Source organism: Salvelinus namaycush, chromosome 26 (assembly GCF_016432855.1).
Source record: "Salvelinus namaycush isolate Seneca chromosome 26, SaNama_1.0, whole genome shotgun sequence".
Classification (NCBI taxonomy): Eukaryota; Metazoa; Chordata; class Actinopteri; order Salmoniformes; family Salmonidae; genus Salvelinus; species Salvelinus namaycush.
In genome coordinates, this window is record NC_052332.1 from 13,150,826 (window position 1) to 13,169,494 (window position 18,669).

At 43.5% G+C, this 18,669-nt stretch overlaps 1 protein-coding gene across 1 annotated transcript in view; it reads right to left on the reverse strand.

Annotated features, from left to right (window-relative positions):
• Nucleotides 1-275: 275 nt before the first annotated feature.
• Nucleotides 276-18,669, reverse strand: part of LOC120021883 (microtubule-associated serine/threonine-protein kinase 1-like) — an 89,106-nt gene continuing 70,712 nt past the window's right edge. The window contains exons 17-27 of the mRNA XM_038965724.1: nucleotides 14,428-14,529; nucleotides 12,387-12,509; nucleotides 12,174-12,286; nucleotides 11,339-11,460; nucleotides 10,902-11,110; nucleotides 10,477-10,677; nucleotides 9,361-9,587; nucleotides 8,989-9,111; nucleotides 8,550-8,686; nucleotides 7,452-7,636; nucleotides 276-7,267 (exon numbers count right to left, since the gene is read on the reverse strand). Coding sequence (XP_038821652.1) covers nucleotides 3,363-7,267; nucleotides 7,452-7,636; nucleotides 8,550-8,686; nucleotides 8,989-9,111; nucleotides 9,361-9,587; nucleotides 10,477-10,677; nucleotides 10,902-11,110; nucleotides 11,339-11,460; nucleotides 12,174-12,286; nucleotides 12,387-12,509; nucleotides 14,428-14,529 — 5,447 coding nt within the window. The 3' untranslated portion in view covers nucleotides 276-3,362. The remainder of the gene's footprint in view (nucleotides 7,268-7,451; nucleotides 7,637-8,549; nucleotides 8,687-8,988; nucleotides 9,112-9,360; nucleotides 9,588-10,476; nucleotides 10,678-10,901; nucleotides 11,111-11,338; nucleotides 11,461-12,173; nucleotides 12,287-12,386; nucleotides 12,510-14,427; nucleotides 14,530-18,669) is intronic.

Sequence of the window (18,669 nt, forward strand, 5' to 3'; positions counted from 1 at the left end):
AAATCAGGGTAGTTCTTCCATATCTATTAGAACTGAACAAGGATAAATACAAGGCCAGGCATGCAGGTTTAGTATATCGCTTCATAATCTTTATATCACAATGACACAAATAATAATGCATATTCCGATTTTTCATGATCATTTCATTAAATCAATAAAGAAAAGAAACTGACTTTTATCATGCCTTTTTATTTTCAGTGTTATGCAACTTTAGAAGTATAAATATCTGTTTTAATATACATCTATGACATCCATAGAGATTTCCTTGGGCGAAATACAAAAACTCAAACATCTTTATTGTACAAATCCTAAAAGACAAACCATAGTGAGCAAATTCATCTAATACTAGTTTCACACATAAAGGAAAAAAGGAAACTCCAAAAACAAGCAGGACAATGTGGGACCCGACAGATGTTGAAACAGAGACATTGACCACCACACAGATAAGACAGTCTAACACAACTGGGTGGCTGGGTAGGTGAGGAAGTCACAGACACTACCAACACGAACATATTTCCTGTGACGTAGCGTATAGATTTGGCAAATCATTAACACAATATACAAAATATACATCCATGAAGTATTTGTAAACAAACACTGAATGTGCTTTTTTTAAAGGATTTAAACATCTAATCAGAAAAAAAAGGCATGGGGACAAATAGACTCTCCATCATTCAAAGAGTGTTTTCTGATTCATTTCCATCTGTATCCACCTACTGGGCACAGACGTCAGTTCAACGTCTTGTTTTGATTTACATTTGGTTGAGTTGTCATCTAATGTAAATTCAACGTGAAATCAACAAAACATGTCACCATGTCATTGAATTTTGGTTAAAGTTAGGTGCAAAAAAAATAAATGAAATTCTCTTACATTGATGACTTTCTTCAAATCCAATCAGTTTTTCACGTTCATTCAACGTCATCCCATTGAATCTTTTTGGTTGAAATGACGTGCAAACAAGGTTGACTCAACCAGCTTTTGCCCAGTGGGAAGAGCCTGTTTGATAGGGAACAACATTCTCATCTCAATCATTCTTTCTACTAACTAGTACAACTAGAAGGAAGGGGAAAGGTGCCTAATATTAAGGTGACCTTTTTCTCTCCCTCCAAACATTTGACAATACATTTACAATAACTAAATGAGAATAGTAAAACTTCAGAATCTTATTTAAAAAAAAATCTTTACAATCAATCTCATTTGTTATTTTCTACAATGTGCATTCGTGGGTACAGTTGACCATTTATGTAAATATATAGCGTCCCGTTTAGTTTTTGTTTGCCTCCCTAAGATAAAGTAGATTGTTAATTGTTATGACATAGCCTACCTTATAGAGTAAATATTGTATAGCATATTTCGAAATCTATTTTGTGTTGGATATTTAGGGTATGCAATCAAAAGGCCTGGCAGCTAAACTACAGGATATGCCCACGTCAGCGTAAAAGAAGTCCACTGTTTTTTGATACACAAAGCCAGTATAATCCCCTAAACATCAGCTGTCTAGAATAATGACTTATGTATATAAGATTTGTATATTGGTGCATTTTGTTCTTAGAAAATCAGTAATTTCAAGCCTATTGTTAGCTAGACATTTAACTGAATACTGTTTTCATCTGGCTGATCTGGTACATAAATGTAGGCTACTGCATTGCTTACGGAAAAAGAAAAGAAAAAACATGAGTTGAATGAAAATGAAAAAAACAATACAAACAATAGAACACAACTTCAGAAGTTTATCTGAAATCTAATCTCTTGCAACCCTGACATTCCCAATATATTTTCTAGACGTTTCCTTGAATTTGAGCCCTTTTTAATTTACCATACCCAAAAATGCATTTCCCATTGTATGAATATCTAATCGCACAAATAAACAAACCTGGAAAACAACACCCAATAAGATGCAGATTACTCCTTAAAAACGGACTTTCAGAAATCTCTTCCACAGTGTGGCAAACGTACTTAGAATTGTTGGTTCATTCCATCAACTCATTGAGCTTGCATTCTACACATTGTCATAATAACATACATATTTTCTCAGTGAAATATTCAAATTTATTGGGCTCAGTGAAATATTCCAGTGTATTACAATTCTTCATACATTATGGCAAAATTGAGATTGAACACATTCTTGGGAACCACTTGCCTCTCAGTTTTTTATTTGTTTATTTTCAACACTACATTTTTGAGGAAAAGCACAATTGCCCATTTATGCTTTATTTCTATTCAAGTAAAATTCAGAACATATCAGAACTGTTAAAATTACTATGTTAGAGAGGATGTCTTTTGGATAGGTAGATAGACATTATGTTAGCTTATTCTAGACCACAGAATTATCAAGCAGAACATGATTCTGAAATGACATCACTGAGTATACAAACATGACATTGCAAAATATATACATATAAAACACACTTATATTTACTTAAGCCCATGTATCCCAATTTTTACAGTTAGTGTTGACATAATTACTTACAAGATATTGCATACAAATCAAAGGTTAAGAAATGTAGAGATGTGAAAGGAATGTGAATTACAACATAACCTACTAAGAACAGCAAGTTTTTTTTTATTCCCCATAACCCTAAGGCCTCTTCCACTAAATATGATTCCAGAACCGTAAGATGATTCCATATTAAATAGTTATAGGTAAGAAGTACAGAACATAGTGCGTTTCTTCTGTGCACCGCTACCCAAATCCAAAAAAAGCTAACTTCACTTCTCGGTAATAAAAAAGAAAGAAAAAGCGACATAAGATAAAGTATCTAAACAAACTTGGTGATATTTGACTTCGGTATAACGAGTGAATGATCTGCATCAATATCACACCACTTAAATGGTTGACTGGATGATGTGCCATGACCACTGTGTTTTCAGCTCACACGACTGAGTGGGAGTGAAATGGACATAGTTCAGTCTACACGCATTGAAAGTCTGCTACCTTCAATGTCAGGTGCTCTAAACCCAGACCGCTAAACCCAGTGCAATTCAATTCAACCTGCCCCCTGACATATTGATTGCACATTGCACTCTGCTTGCTGTCAATTAAAAATAAAGCCCCCAAACTATCACCAGATACAAATTTGACACCTTTGTTACACACAGCAGAGAACCACAAATGAGCAGCAAATCAGTCTACATTCAGTCCAAAAACATTAGACATTTATTGTATCGACCAAGCATTCACAATCACCACCACACACACAAAAATCTGTCTCTCTCACGCAATATAAACACTGAAGTAACAGCTTCCCCGGTTCTCAAAAAAATAAGGCATGATGACACTACTAACAAAAACAAAAATGTTTTATTTCTGACATATCGCAAAAGCAAAGGTGGCTGCCATCGTATTTTTTTAATCCCGCATTTACTTTCTGTTTGCGGGGCCACGTGGCAAATCCTTCGATTGCTTGTGTCGGGCCAAGTCTTTGTCTGAACCTGTGGCTTCTTTCACCATAGCAGCCACTCTTGAAGTCTCTCTCTTGGTGTTTTTCTGTGCAGACGCTACCTCTTGAGCAGATTCCCCTTTCTTCTTGTCAGCCTGTTCTTTTCGGCTGGAGGTTACCTGCTTGTCAGAGTTAGAGACCCTGGGTTCAGCTGTGCTGGGTTTGGCCTGGGGGGTACTGTTGCTGGGGATGGTGGCTGCTGGCCCTGTGGCATCCATCCCACCCAGGCCTCTATAAGAGTCCAACCTAAGGCCTTCCGACCTAGGGGCCTCTTCCCTCGGTTTCCCCTGGTCCTCCCTGGAGGTCTGGACCACAGCCTCCTGTCCGGTGCTGCCGCTGGCCCTGCTTGAGAGAGTTCCACCGTTGGGTGGGTGTGCTTCTCTTCTCACTGCTGGGGCTGGAACCACTGGTACAGGGGCGGACTGGGAGGGAGCATTGGCCCAGGTCGGAGGCTCTTTCTGGGCTTGTCGAGTTGCAGCAAAGGCTGGCTCTTTCATGACAGTGGTTGCGTTTGGGGCAAGAGTTTTGTGAGGGGGTGATTTATGTTTTGAATCTACGATTTGTCTGACAACTGTTGAAGTAGTGATTTCCTTTTGTTTTGAGTTGATTGAGATTGAGATAGAGGTTTTCTGAGGGGCTGATTTCTGTTTTGAGTCCAGGTTATCTTTGATGACTTGGGCTGGGGTTGGGGCAAAGGTGTGGGGTTCGGGTTCTTTCTGTTTCTTTTTGGGGTCAGAGATTTGTCTGACAACTGGAGTTAGGGCAGGAATTTGGGACAAAGATTCCTTTAGTTTGGAGACTGAACTTTCTTTCACATGGCTTTGAACTGAGGTTTTGAGTAGGGGATCTTTCTGTTTTGAGTCTGGGATTTCTTTGACCATTGAGACCGGGGTTTTCTGAGATGACTCTTGTGGTTTTGAACCCAGGCTTCCTTTGACGACTGGGGCAGGAGTTTTTGCTTCATACCTCCCCCTCTCCTCCTCTCTCTTCCCAAAAGTTTGTGAAGGGAGAGGTGAGTCAGATCTTGGCTTAGTTTCGGGATTGAAGATTGTTTGTTTTGTTGAAGCGGGACTTGGTGGTGACTGTTTCACTGTCCGCACAGGACTTGTCTCTTTGATATTTACATCAACAGTTTGCTTTTTAGTGATGGGTATTTCTGTCTCAAGAGCCCCTTTGACCCAATCCTTTTCAGCAGGTCGATTTGTTAAAGATACCTGCTCTCGCTCTCCAGTCTTTGCATTGCTACCCTTCATCTTTGGTGAAGTGGGATCTTCTCTACTTTGCTTTGCTACACTACTATTTGCTACCTGACTGCTAATGGTACAAGCATATTTTCTTTGATCACACCTTTGTGTTGCTTCTGTTTTACCAGTTGCATTGTACAACATTTCTTTAGACAAAACACATTTTACATCCACTTTAGGACTTGTCTCTCTGACTTCGGTCATTTTATCCCTTCCTGCGTTTGCAGTTTTGAGCTCCTCAACAGCAGACACAATGGCAGGTTCATTGGCATTGTTTGGAACTGGCCTGTTGCTTTGAACCTTGTCCGGATTTTGGGTTTTCTCCGTGCCATGCTGTTTTTGAGAAGCTTGACCACTTGTTCGGTTCTTATCTCCAAGACTAGAGATTGGAGCAGGGATGGACGTTTGCATTGTGGTCCCTGTCGAGGGACTGCTGCATACCATCTGCTGCTTTGACAGGTATGGAGTCTGCTCTAAAATATATTGTACAAATGTAGTGATGCTACCTGTATTCTCAGCTGGTCCTTGTTTCTCATTGCTCTGCAGGTAACTGGGCCCTGACTGACAATCTGAACTTTGCTTCACTGGTACAGCTACATGAGGGGAAGTTGTATGAACCTCCACCTTTGGGGCAGGGACGGATGGTGCAGTCTTCCTGGGATTCCCTGGCTTTGCGGCGACAACTGTATCGGATGTCTTGGAGATATCAATGTTGTTTTGCTGTGCAGGAGCTGAAGTCTCTTGAGGTGGTTCTACCTCCTCCTCCTGGTCTTCGTTGCTGACCTCCCGTATGGAGGGCGTCTTCCCGCAGTGGGAAAAGTGGGCGCTGTGGCGGGATGTCCTATGATCATGAGCTATCATACTGGACCTGCTCTCTTGTTTCCCACCAAAGTCGGAGACCTCTGCCTTGGAGGAAGGGGGTTCACTGTGACTAGGTCTGTCGTGTGGCGTCTCACCACTGCTACTGCATTTAAACCCAGTGTTGGAAATACTAGCCTCTTTGGCGGGAACTGGGCTGCTGAGGGCCACAACAGCTGCAGGGCTTAGTATACTGGTGGGGGGGCTCTTCTGCTTGTCAGAGGGTTTGAGCAGGGGAATCAACACCTGCCGCTCAACTGGGCTTTGCAGCCACGTGGGTATCCCTATTGAGCCGCCATCACTGTCGGCCATCTTGGAGAGGCAGGTGTCTGTTTTAGACACCCTTGGCCCGGAAAGAAGGCCAATGTCCAGGGTGCCCTCCAGGGGTTTGAGGGAGGAGACCAGACGCCCCTCCAGCTTGTATTCCGAGGAGGTCTTCCTGAGGGAGCATTCATTGGAGGAGATGAGCTGGAGTTTCTCCACGGCGCTTCCCTCCCCCCTCCCAGAAAACATCTTGGGGTTCAGGCCCTCAGGGCTGGTGTGGACGCTGCTCATTGTACTTTTGATGTGGTCTAGAGCCAGCGCTGAGTCCAGCTGCAGACTCTTGGAACGGATGGAGCCAAAATGGAGGCTCTCATGAATGCCGGGAGAGAGCCGACACATGCCGCCGTCTTCTCGCTCCTCGAACGACTGCCTCTTTCGGGCAAATTCCATGTTGGGGGCCTTGAAATCAAGCCTGTCTGGCTTACCGCCCTCTTTGCTCTGCCTGGACAGCTGCCACTCAGGCTTCTGGGAGCTCCAGTCAGGATGGATAGAGCACAGAGACGAGTCAGCGCTATTGCCCCCTAGTGGTTCGGGGGTGCCCTCACAGGCACGTGTGTTCAGCTTCTTATACAGGACATCTTTTAGGGTGAAGCTGGCAGCTTTGCCTTCCAGTGAGACTGTCTCTGAGCCTTGGCTTCTGCCCTGGCTTCTTCCTCCTTCAGCACCAGATGTATCAGACTCCTGTAGAGCGTCCTGCTTCTGCAGGGATTCTCGCCTCTCTGACCAGTCCTGTTTCTTCATCACCCCCTTGGCTTTCAGTTTCTCCTTGTCCAGCTCCTCCATAGACTCCTGCCGACCCATCTTGCGGCCAACGGGCCTCTTGAGGCAGCCCTGCTCAGCCGGCCGGACCCGGGTGATGGTCGGAGGCTCGCTGGGCGTCTCCTCCACACTCTGCAGGGTGTTGTGGTCCATGTCCCCAGGACGCACCTCCTCTCCCAGGGCCTCTTCCTGGGTCACCTCCAGGCTGTGCTTCCTGGAACACAGGTGCTTCTTGTCACCCGTGTAGGAGGGTGACAGCTTCTCCTCCGACTGCACCCGCTGGAGGAGTGGCGAGCGGGGCGGCTCCGCACTCTTGGGCCGTACCATGTGGCGGACAATGGTGGGGGGCGAGTGCATCTTGACTGGGAAGGCCTGGTTGGTCTTGGAGATCCCCATGGACCCATGGCTGAGTAAGGGAGATGGTGAGCGCTGCGGGGAGGTGGGCTGGGGGGTCGGAGATGGGGTGCGGGCCAGTGGGGAGAGGGGAATGCTGCCGGCGGACTTGCGACGGCCCTGTCGGAGCCTCTGGCCAGTCAGTTTGGGGCCCAGGCCGTGGAGGGTGCTGGGACGAATGTGGCAGGAGCCTGCGGGGGAGTTTGGAGCGCTGGAGCTCGGGGAGCTACTCTGAGAGGAGTTGCCACCTGGAAACACAGAGGGATTGACGTTATTCAACAAATAATATTTTATAGTGGTAAATATTGTACAACCTAATTTCAAGAAACATTGATTGTTTTACTGATAAACACTGCTCAATTCTAAAATGTATTTTATTGTGTACATTTACAGTTATTCCATAAAATGTGAACGATTGACAGTCTATCTCACCTGACTGGTTGAAGTCGGGGGTGGGTCGGAAGGCTGCGGTGGGGGAGCGAGGGGACAGGTTGTGGGTAGGAGACCCTGGGAGACTCTCCCCAGAGGACAGGGAGCGGTTGAGAGAGGAGAAACTACGGCTGGTCTGCAGCAGAGGGGAGGGCTGCATGGCAAAACGCCTGAACACAGACCGCCGCCTGGAGAGAGAGGAGAGATGACAACGTCAGTCTACCAGTATGAGGCCCAGACACTCACTAGAATATATTTCCAGAGAGCGTCTAATCTAAGAAAACTATCCTTAAAAATGTGTTATAACTTAACTCAGCAAAAAAATAAACATCCTCTCACTGTCAACTGCATTTATTTTCTGCAAACTTAACATGTGTAAATAATTCCCCCCAGAAATGTCCGGGAACTTGCAAGTGCCTTGGTGTAAGAGTGGGGTAACATATCACAGCAAGAACTGGCAAATCTGGTGCAGTCCATGAGGAGGAGATGCACTGCAGTACTTAATGCAGCTGGTGGCCACACCAGATACTGACTGTCACTTTTGATATTGACCCCCCCTTTGTTCAGGGGCACATTATTCCATTTCTGTTAGTCACATGTCTGTAGAACTTGTTCAGTTTATGTCTCAGTTGTTGAATCTTGTTATGTTCATACAAATATTTACACATGTTAAGTTTGCTGAAAATAAATGCAGTTGAGAGTGAGAGGACGTTTCTTTTTTTTGCTGAGTTGATGATCATTGTTCTTAAATGGTGGTATAACAATGTTTATATTCTTGAGTAACCAATAAAACCATTCAGTCAATCAAAAATGAAAGCCACAGTGAGCTCTTTGGAATGAAACGGTTGACTGACAGTAGTGATGAGAGTTGTCGTTGTCTAGTAGTGGCAGAGGGAGTTTTAGCACTGTTGCAAGGAGCCACAGCTACACCCTGTGGTTATACTGTATATGACAAAACCTGAAAACGCTTGCTGTACAAGCTTACTAGTGACCTCTACAGAGCACACTGCATAGAGACCTAGCTCTAGTTAATTGGTTCATATCTAATAATGAAATGGTTTCTCATATCGAAAACAACAAAACCAAACATGAAATTCTTGCCTTTCTTGTGTCTTCTCCTTCTTGGGCTTCTTGGTGCGTCGGATCATCTTGCTCCTGCAGCTGTTCCTCCTGGCAGGCCCTGTTTTGATGGAGGTGTTCTCAAACGGTGTGGTGGAGATTGCCACCTTACTGCCACTCTGGAAAGGAAGCACATACATAAGATAAACTGGCCCAAAATGAATTTGCTCCATTGTGAGAGTGTTAAGTTAGAAACAGGGTTGGAAATAAAAAATAGTTGGCTGGACTACTGTAAATGAAATTACCGGTAGATAAACAGTGAGATATACGAGCTCCATCATGAGAATATCAAGTTACAAACTAGAAATACCTTTAAAACATACCTTATGCTTATACGATTACGTCACTACCATTTGTGGACAATTGTTACTAGCAGTTACAGTACATGTGATGAAAGCTTTATATCCAATGGTTCTCTGACCTTGAGCAGCAGTTCCACCACCTCAGTGTGGACCAGGCCGTGGACCGGCTCTCCATTCACATGAGTGATGAGGTCACCAGCTTTCAGCCCCGCCTTCTGGGCCGGACCCAGGTCCTCCACATTCTAAACACACAGAAACACAGTTAGCTACTTGTATCTATCATCACTCAATAATGAGCTCATATTGCAGTACAAAAACAAAACATTGTTTCCCATGGTACAGGTTTATTTGAATACAGCCACTAAACATATTATTCAATATCCAATGACATAGATGAAAGTGCCCATCAACAGAAATGTACTTTATTACCGGTACTTCATTAGCTATTTGACTGTGTTTGTCCCAACATGGTGAAACAAGGCTGTTCTTACTAAGACCGTGTGGTAGACAGTGTAGACATCACGGTCGCAGGCGTACACCGGGATGGCCCGCAGCGTGAAGCCAAACTTCTTCCCCGAGCTGTGGATGATGATTGGCTGCCGAGGGCAGATGACGCAGAGGGAGGAGTCTCGGCTGGGGGAGGAGTCACGAGAAGATGGGTCCGAGGAGAGGGAGTAGGGGGATATGGGGCTGGCCAGAGGGGACACCCCGAAGATATCTGGAACAATAAGATGGACAAATAAATGTCATTATTTTGAATGATTAAAAATGGTTGGAAATATCACAAAGCAGGCATTTAAGATACATTTACATTTAAGTCATTTAGCAGACGCTCTTATCCAGAGCGACTTACAAATTGGACTTACAAAGATATCTGGAAGAATGAGAAAGACATTTCTAATGATATCTGTACCAATATGAGACACACATTAATGAAGGGCATTTTACTAGGGGAAATAATGTGGCCATTGTGATACAATCAAGAGACTAATCTGGGAATCAGCCAGATAGTGTGAAAGCAAAATAAGTGTTGCCATATAAGTTTTTTGAATAGCACACCATCCATTTTTATCCTAATTTCATAGAGTGAATTCTAAAAATTCTTCAAACCAAAAACCCAGTGGAGGTTCATTTAAAGGTGAAAACACAGACGCACATACAAAGACCGCTACTGTCATTTCTATTGACCTGTTTTCCAGTGGCTCTCCCCTCAGTACCCAGCTGTTCCTATAAAGCCTGGGAGCCATGAATCACTGTGTCCCTGCTGGGAGTGAGACTTAAGGGATTTACTCCCCTCCCAACAGTGGAAGGGCCTCTCAGCTCACCACCCGAGTTAGTAGCTCCTCTTCTGGGCTACTGCGCACACAGCCACTCCATAAACTGGAGCCTCATCCCAGCAGGAGCTGTGCCAATTTCACATAGATCTTTCATCTCGGCATCTTTCATCTCTTTCACACTCCTCTCTCGAAATCCATCGCTCTAATTCTAATTATGTGCTCGCGCTTACTCCTCATCCTGTCCTCTAACCTCCTCTAAATCGAAATGCTAGAGATCACAGGGGTTGTGTGTGTGTGTGTGTGTGTGTGTGTGTGTGTGTATCCTCTCACCTCCAGGGATCATGAGGGAGAGGGCACTAGCTGAGACAGACTTGGAAACTTTGGCAACACCACCATGCTTATCCCCATGTCCATCGGGCTGCAGGCCGCCATGCTGCCCTCCCAGGTCCATGGGAGTCTTGGAGGAGGAGTCAGGGCTGTCTACGCCCTCACCCCTGGAAGGAAGCGGGTCCAGGTGCTCTGAGAAACTACCTACAGACCAAAGAAGAACAGGGTACAATTATGTCCAAAATGTTCCATACATGTTTTTGTTACAATCAAGCACATTAAAAACATTGAACCATATTATAACTTTTTTTGCTTTTGAATACCATTTGAACCCACAGTCTTAAACACCCAACATGATGCCCATATCTAGCATTATCCCTACATATTCTACCAGCTCTAACCAGTGCTCTAGGCCCAGGCCTCCATACCAGAGAGAGTAGCCCCGCTGTGGGTGCTCCCGGGGGTGGTTGCGTCAGCCTCGTCCTCTCCGATGGAGAAGGCCACCTTGCTGGGGTCCCCCAGGATCAGGGACTCCTCATCTCCGTCCTCGGCCGAGATAGCAAACTTGGGGAGCAGGCCGGGGGGGCGAAGGCCCATGCTAGTGCTCTCTGTGTCCGAGGATCGGGACAGGGAGTGCCTGAGGGGAGAAAATGGAAATGGGTAAATATCAACCACCCTCAGAAAATAAACATTCAAAACATACTAGCTTACTGTATTATAATTGTTGTACTGACTAATTGGGTTTTGCATTGCAAGTGTAATGGTGATGAGAACTGAATGAATGGTGAACCAAAAGGTGTGTGAAAACAATAGATGGTCATTAATCAGAGTTTGAGTGTAACAGAAGGGATATTGTGGAGCGTACATTTCAGTGAACTCCGGTGTCCAGCTCAGAGAGTCCACAGTCAGAGAGCTCTCACTCTTCTTCTCCTCCGTCTCGCCCTTCTCCTCCAGCTGGCCACGGGACAGGTCCAAGCTGCTGTACACCTACACACCACACAGACCGAGAGACCAACACATGCAGGGACAGACACACAGACAGAGACCTTACAGACTGGAAAGAAACTACTGTACACCTAAACACATCACTCATAAATATATCCATTCATAGTATGAAAAAGTTGGGACAGACCTTGATACTATAGAAAACAGGCAGTGATTCCAAAATAGCGGCAGCAGCCACTGCTTAGACTGCTAGGCTGTGCACTACAAACTGGTGGGTCGCGGTGGATCACGGAACAAAAACTGCCATTCTCCTGCCTTCGAAGGCACATTGTTTTCAGAGGCAGAGCATACTGCAATGCAGCACAACAACGCGCACGTGTTGGCATTGTGTTCTACGTTCTCCCAAAATAGATCTGATTTGCAGCAGAACATTTATGCAAAGCTGAGATTTACATTACATGCTGTAGGGGGTTGGGGTAAAGATGCATAGTATGTTTTATGGAGCAAACAAAGTCTGTTCCATATGAAATCTTACATGTTGAGTTAACACTGAAAGCTTTCCAGATGTTGGTTTGAACTACAATCATTTTCTGTTTAAGGTAACGACCTCATTGATCCACAATTGGCTTTCCATCATAAGGAGTGATATGGAAGTGTGTGAGCAGTGATGCCTTGAGTGAATGCTTTGTAACTTATCGAGTGAGAGAAAGAGCGAAATAGAGCGAGAGAAAGAAAGAGAAAGAAAGAGAACACACCTTGGAGAACCTGTGAGAGCAGGAGGAGAACTGTCGTAGCTCCACATTGAAGTCTTCATCATTCGTATCCTCCTCCTCCTCCGTCTCCAGGTGATGGTACCTATCTGATCGAGCTGTGGGGGGGAAAAAACTTTCACTTTCACTTTCGAAGCAGCTGTATTCTCTAGTATAGATAACTGTACTTTTTAAGTGCAGGAAGTAGACTGGACTCACTGTCGAAGTAGCTGGTGTCGTCCTCTGACTCCAGCTGAGGGATGAACTCAGCCTTCTGTCTCAGCAGACTGTCCCAGTCCAGAGTGTGGAAGAACTTGTGGTGCTTCACCTCATACGCACCGCCTAAGGAAGGATGCACAAACACATTATGAACAGACACATATAACCTGACAGAGCTTGAGAGGATCTGCAGAGAAAATGGGAGAAACTCCCCAAATACAGGTGTGCCAAGCTTGTAGCGTCATACCCAAGAAGACTCGAGACTGTAATCGTTGCCAAAGGTGCTTCAACAAAGTACTGAGTAAAGGGTCTGAATAGTTATGTAAATGTGCTATGTTTTTTTGTTTTTAGCTTTGTCATTATGGCGTATTGATGAGGGGGATTTTTTTTTTGAATCCATTTTAGAATAAGCTTGTAACGTAACAAAATGTGGAAAAAGTCAAGGGGTCTGAATACTTTCTGAATGCACTGTAAACACACGCATACACACAGTGGTGTAAAGTACTTAATAAAAATACTTTAAAGTACGACTTAAGTAGTTTTGTGTTGTATCTGTACTTTACTATGTATATTTTTGACAATTTCTACTTTTACTTAACTACATTCCTAATGAAAATAATTTACTTTTTACACCATACATTTTCCCTGACACCCAAAAATATTTGTTACATTTTGAATGCTGAGCAGAACAGGAAAAGTGTTCAATTCACACGCTTATCAAGAGAACATCTCTGGCATCTCTACTGCCTTTGATCTGGCGGTCTCACTAAACACACAAATGATGTCTGAGTGTTGGAGTATGCCCCTGGCTTTCCGGAAAATACAAAAAACAAGAAAAAGGCGCCATCTGGTTTGCTTAATAAGGAATTTTAAATGATTTGTACTTTTACTTTTGATACTTAAGTATATTTAAAACAAAATACTTTTAGACTTTTACTCAAGTAGTATTTTACTAAGTGACTCTCACTCGAGTCATTTTCTATTAAGGTATCTTTACTTTTACTCAAGTATGACAATGGGGTACTTTTTCCACCTCTGCATACACAAACAGACTCACAGAGATGGACAGATATCTTGCACACATAGGCCTCCTGCAAGTACCAACATACACACTTCCGCTCCATTCAAGACAAAAGTTGACATTGGACAGAGGTGCCACTGCCCCAACACAAAAGGAAATGCAGACGCTAACATTTCATCCTCTCTTTTTTATTGGCCAGCACCCAAAAGTGACATCACCGGCCATTAATTATGCAGTGCAATTTCCTGCCGGTGACCTTTGTGGAAGAGACGGAGGGCCGCCGATGAATAGTTTGACCCCAACCTCTGGATCTGATGAATACAGTCCTGTATAGCCTGCTGTGCAGGAGACAAAGACTACGTCCCAAATGGCACCCTATTCCCTTCATGGTGCACTACTTTTGACCAGAGCCCTATATAGCAAATAGGGTGCCATTTAAGACACGATGGGGAGCCCGTGGCTTCATCTCAGGTCAGGGCAACGTTTATGATTCGCAGACGCTGAAGATGCGTGACCTTGCCCGGGTCGACATTCGAGGCGGCCCGGGAGGAATTATTGTAATTGGGGAAAGGAAAAGGTGAGGCAGCGGGGTAATGTGATAAACTGTTCCGCCCATTTGTTTGATCCCATTTGTCCAGCCTTGTATCTTTAAATAATGGGCTGTGCTGAGAAGGCACCAAGAGAGTTATGACAAAAACCACTGTCTGTACCTGGACAGTTTTAACTGAGGGGAAGAGAATGCTCCCTGGTAGGTCATAACTGTTAGTAAACCTTTGAACACCTTCAACCTCTAATAATAGAAAACCTTTCCTTTCCTGTACCCTGTGCTGAGTTTCAACAAACTAAACGTAGCCCCAATAAATCCAATCTTTTGCCTGACTCACATAAATATGGGGCCGACCCGAACCGTAATCTGCTTGGTGGATGTGAAACCAGGCCAGCCCAGTACAGCTTGGCTTGGTTTGGTAGAGTGAAAAAGGTATTTGTATGTGGCATGTGTTGTGCACAACTTGTGCCTACCTGTTCCCATCCTCTCCAGAGGGTTCTGTCTGAGTAGCAGGGTGATGAGTTCCTGGGAGTCGGCAGGGGGAGCATCTTCTCCTTCCGGCCAGTTGATCTCATCTTGGAAACGACAACACACTCAGTTAGTTAGTTAGTACTTAGCAATATCCCACAGACAACACATACAGAGTTAGCTAGAAGTTAGCAACAATATCCCACACAAAAAAACAAACTGAGTTGACTAGCCGTTAGCAATATCCCATAGAAACACACACCGAGTTAGCTAGCCATTAGCAACAGAGTTAGCAAGAAGTTATTAACAGCACCCCATAGACAACACATACTGAGTTAGCAGTTAGCCACAGTTAACAGTCCCACAGTCAATCTGATTAATGCATGTCATTGAGCGTTTCCTCAGACAAAAGGGCATATTGTTATTCACACCATTGAATGTGGAAATTGGCGATCTTCACTCCCTCAAGGATGAGATATGAAATTCATGATTGTCTGTTCTCCAGTACTGGAATAATATGTATTATCCAGGTCTGAAACATTTTTATAATTACAATGCCTTCAGAAATTATTCATACCCTTCGACTTATCCACGTGACTCGTTTCAGGAAACTAGGCGTATGTCGCAAATCACTACTTCACAGGAGCGCCATTAAAAAAGAAAAATGTATTATCAAAATGCGTTTTTAGGCAAAAATGCCTTCTGGAACATGTGAACTTCATGTGCCTTAATAATAAACTTGTATGCCATCTGTGAATATTAATTAAATTACGAGACTAGTTGGTTTAGCCACAGAAAAAGACAACAACCATCTCGCCAGCCATGATCGGCTGAGATAATGTGTAGGCTCGACATGCCGAGTGATGAGTTCTAATTGGTCTGCCATGTAGCTCGCTGCTGTCTATAACATGAGCTGGTCAGTACGTGTAGGTAATCCTTTCAAATTTTTTGAAAGACATCACGTAGTAGAACTGCATAAGTGTTGCTCTCCACTTTCTGGAGGACCAAGTTTTGAAGGCAGTGGAATTAGAGTATGATAGCTAAGAAGATGGAGATAATTCTGGCGTTTGATTGCAAATATGCAGACGGAGTCAAAAAGAGAACTGTTGTATAAAATACCTGTCTCCGGATTACGACTTCAAACTAAGGGTAACCATGGCATCCGTGAGAGAGAGGGAGAAGCGTTCATCCATGTTTACGGGTAAGATAGTCTAGCTAGCTACATTTTCAGATATTACACATTTCTCATTTTGTCAGAAAGTCATTTTTATTTCAAGTTAAAGTGTACTGTTATCTAGCTAGCTAACGTTAGCTGGCTGGCTAGCTAGCTAATGTTACGTGTATGATCTGTGTAATAATATTATTCATATCTCTGAGCCATTTGCATTACTAGTTATAGCCTAATGTAAGCTAGCTAAAATTGAACCTGGTTGGTTATCTACCTGCAGATTCATGCAGGGTTGTAACGTTATGAGATGGGATTATAGAATGTTCATGATGTCACTGCAACAACTGTCGATAGACGTAGCTGGTAAATTCACTCTGGCCATCTACTCCGATTTCAGAGCACTCCCGTCAGTGTGCCAGAGCGCAGAATAACTTACGAACGCTCAACACCCACTGAATATGGCCGGTGTCACTAATCGTTGGCATAAAAATGTCATTAATTTGTTGCCAGCAACACAGTTGCAGTCACCAACGCTCTACATAACATAAAAACAGCCTAACAAGTTCTGCTAGAGTGAGTAAAATGGTCAGAGAGTTCTCTCATTTGTGTCTGGAAGTAGCTAGCAAGTCAGCCAACGTTAGCCAGTTAGCTTGGGTGCTTGACTGCTGTTAGTCAGAACCCTCGGATCAACCCTTCTCCTCGGCCAGAGCATCCAGTGTGCGCTTCGAACGCTCCGAGAGCGAAACGCTCTGAATTTAGGACAATCTGACAACGCTCTGAGTATACGAACGCCCAGAGCACACTGATTAAATTAACGAATACACCCGTAGTATAAGCCAGCCTTTAGTCTTGAAATATCTAGTTGTTTAGTACATAGCCTCACATGTGAATCCTTAAAGAGATGGGTGGGGCTGAAACCTAAGTTGTGAACGATGCTGAATGGGTGTAGATAAAGAAGAGCTCTCCAGTAGGTACCAAAACATTCGAGGGCCATTTTCTCAAAAGTGTGGTTACAAGTTTATCAACTTTCAAAGCAGAATTACTTTCCCATTGTTCCTCAACGGTAGTGTATGACATAACATTTTAACATAAACATTTGTCCGATGTAAAGAACACCATTTCAAATTTTGCTACAAAAGACCGAATCGAGCCTGTCGGTCACATTTTATTGTGTTACAGGCTGAATTCAAAATTGATTCAATATTTTTTTTAATTCTCACCCATGTACACACCCCATAATGTCAAAGTGAAAACATGTTTTTATACATTTTAGCAAATTCATTGAAAACGTAATATCGAATTTATGGAAGTATTCACACCCCTGAGTCAAGAAGCATCTTTGGCAGCGATTACAGCTTTAAGTCGCATTGGGTATGTTTGTATCAGCGTTGCACATCTGCATTTGGGGATTTTCTCCCATTCATCCTTCCTTGCGGATTTTCTCAAGCTCTGTTAAGTTAGGTGGGGAGCGGTGGTAAACAGCAATCTTCAAGTCTTTCCACAGACCTTCAAATGGGATTCAAGTCTGGGCTTTGGCTGAGCCACTCGAGGACTTTCACATTTTTGTTCTGAAGCCATTCCAGCGTTGCCTTGGCTGTATGGTTGGGGTCATTGTCCTGTTGAAATGTAAGTCTTCGCCCCAGTCTAAGGTTGTTTGCACTCTGAAGCAGGTTTTCATCAAGGATTTTGCTGTATTTGACTCCATTGATCGTTTCCTCTATCCTTACCAGTCTCCCAGTCCTTGCCGCTGAAAAACATCCCATCCTCATAGCATGATGCTGCCACCACCATGCTTCACGGCAGGGATGGTGTTAGACAGGTGATGAGGTGTGTCTGGTTTTCTCCAGACAGGGCTTTGCATTCAGGCCAAAGAGTTACATTTTTGTCTCATCAGACCACAACATCTTTTGCCTTATGCTCTCAGTCTCTCACGTTCCTTTTTGTCATGTGCCCTTTATCTGAGGAGTGACTTCCGTCTGGCCACTCTCCCATAAAGCCCAGATTGGTGAAGTGCTGTAGAGACTGTTGTCCTTCTGGCAGGTTCTCCCATCTCAGCCAAGGAACTCTGTAGCTCTGTCAGATTGGTCATTGGATTCTTGGTCACCTCCCTGACCAAGGTCCTTCTTGCCCGTTTGGTCAGGGTCGGGGTAGAGTCTGGGTAGTTCCATATCTTTTCCATTTCCCAATGACCACTGTGGTCTTGGAAACTTTCAACACTCTAGAAATTGTTGTATACCCTTCCCCATATATATGCAGTAGTGTAAAGTACTTAAGTAAAAATACTTTAAAGTACTACTGTACTTAAGTAGTTTTTTGGGGTATCTGTACTTTACTTTTCTTCATTCCTAAAGAAAATAATTTACTTTTTACTCCATACATTTTCCCTGACACCGAAAAGTACGTGTTATATTTTGACAGGAAAACGGTTGAATTCACACACTTATCATGAGAACATCCCTGGTCATCCCTACGTCATCCCTACTGCCTCTGATCTGGCGGAATAACTAAACACAAATGTTTTGTTTGTAAATTATGTCTGAGTGTTGGTGTGTGCCCCTGGATATCAGTCAATAAAAAGAGAAAAAAAGAAAATCGTGCCGTATTGTTTGCTTAATATAAGGAATTTGAAATAGTTTTACTTTGACTTTTGATACTTAAGTACATTTTAGCAATTCCATTTACTTTTGATACTTAAGTATATTTAAAACCAAATACTTTTAGACTTTTACTCGAGTAGTATTTTACTGGGTGACTTTCACTTTTACTTGAGTCATTGTCGATTAAGGTATCTTTACTTTTACTCCAGTATGACAATTGAGTACTTCCACCACTGGATCCTTGGACTTCATAGTATAGTTTCTGCTTTTACATGAACTGTCAACTGTGGGACATTATATAGACAGGTGTGTTTCTTTTTAAATCGAGTCCAAAAAATTGAATTGGCCACAGGTGGACTCCAATCAAGTTTTAGTGACATCTCAAGGATGATCAAAGGAAATTGGATGCACCTGAGCTCAATTTGGAGTGTCATAGCAAAGGGTGGGAATACTTATTTAAATGAAATATTTCATTTTCAATA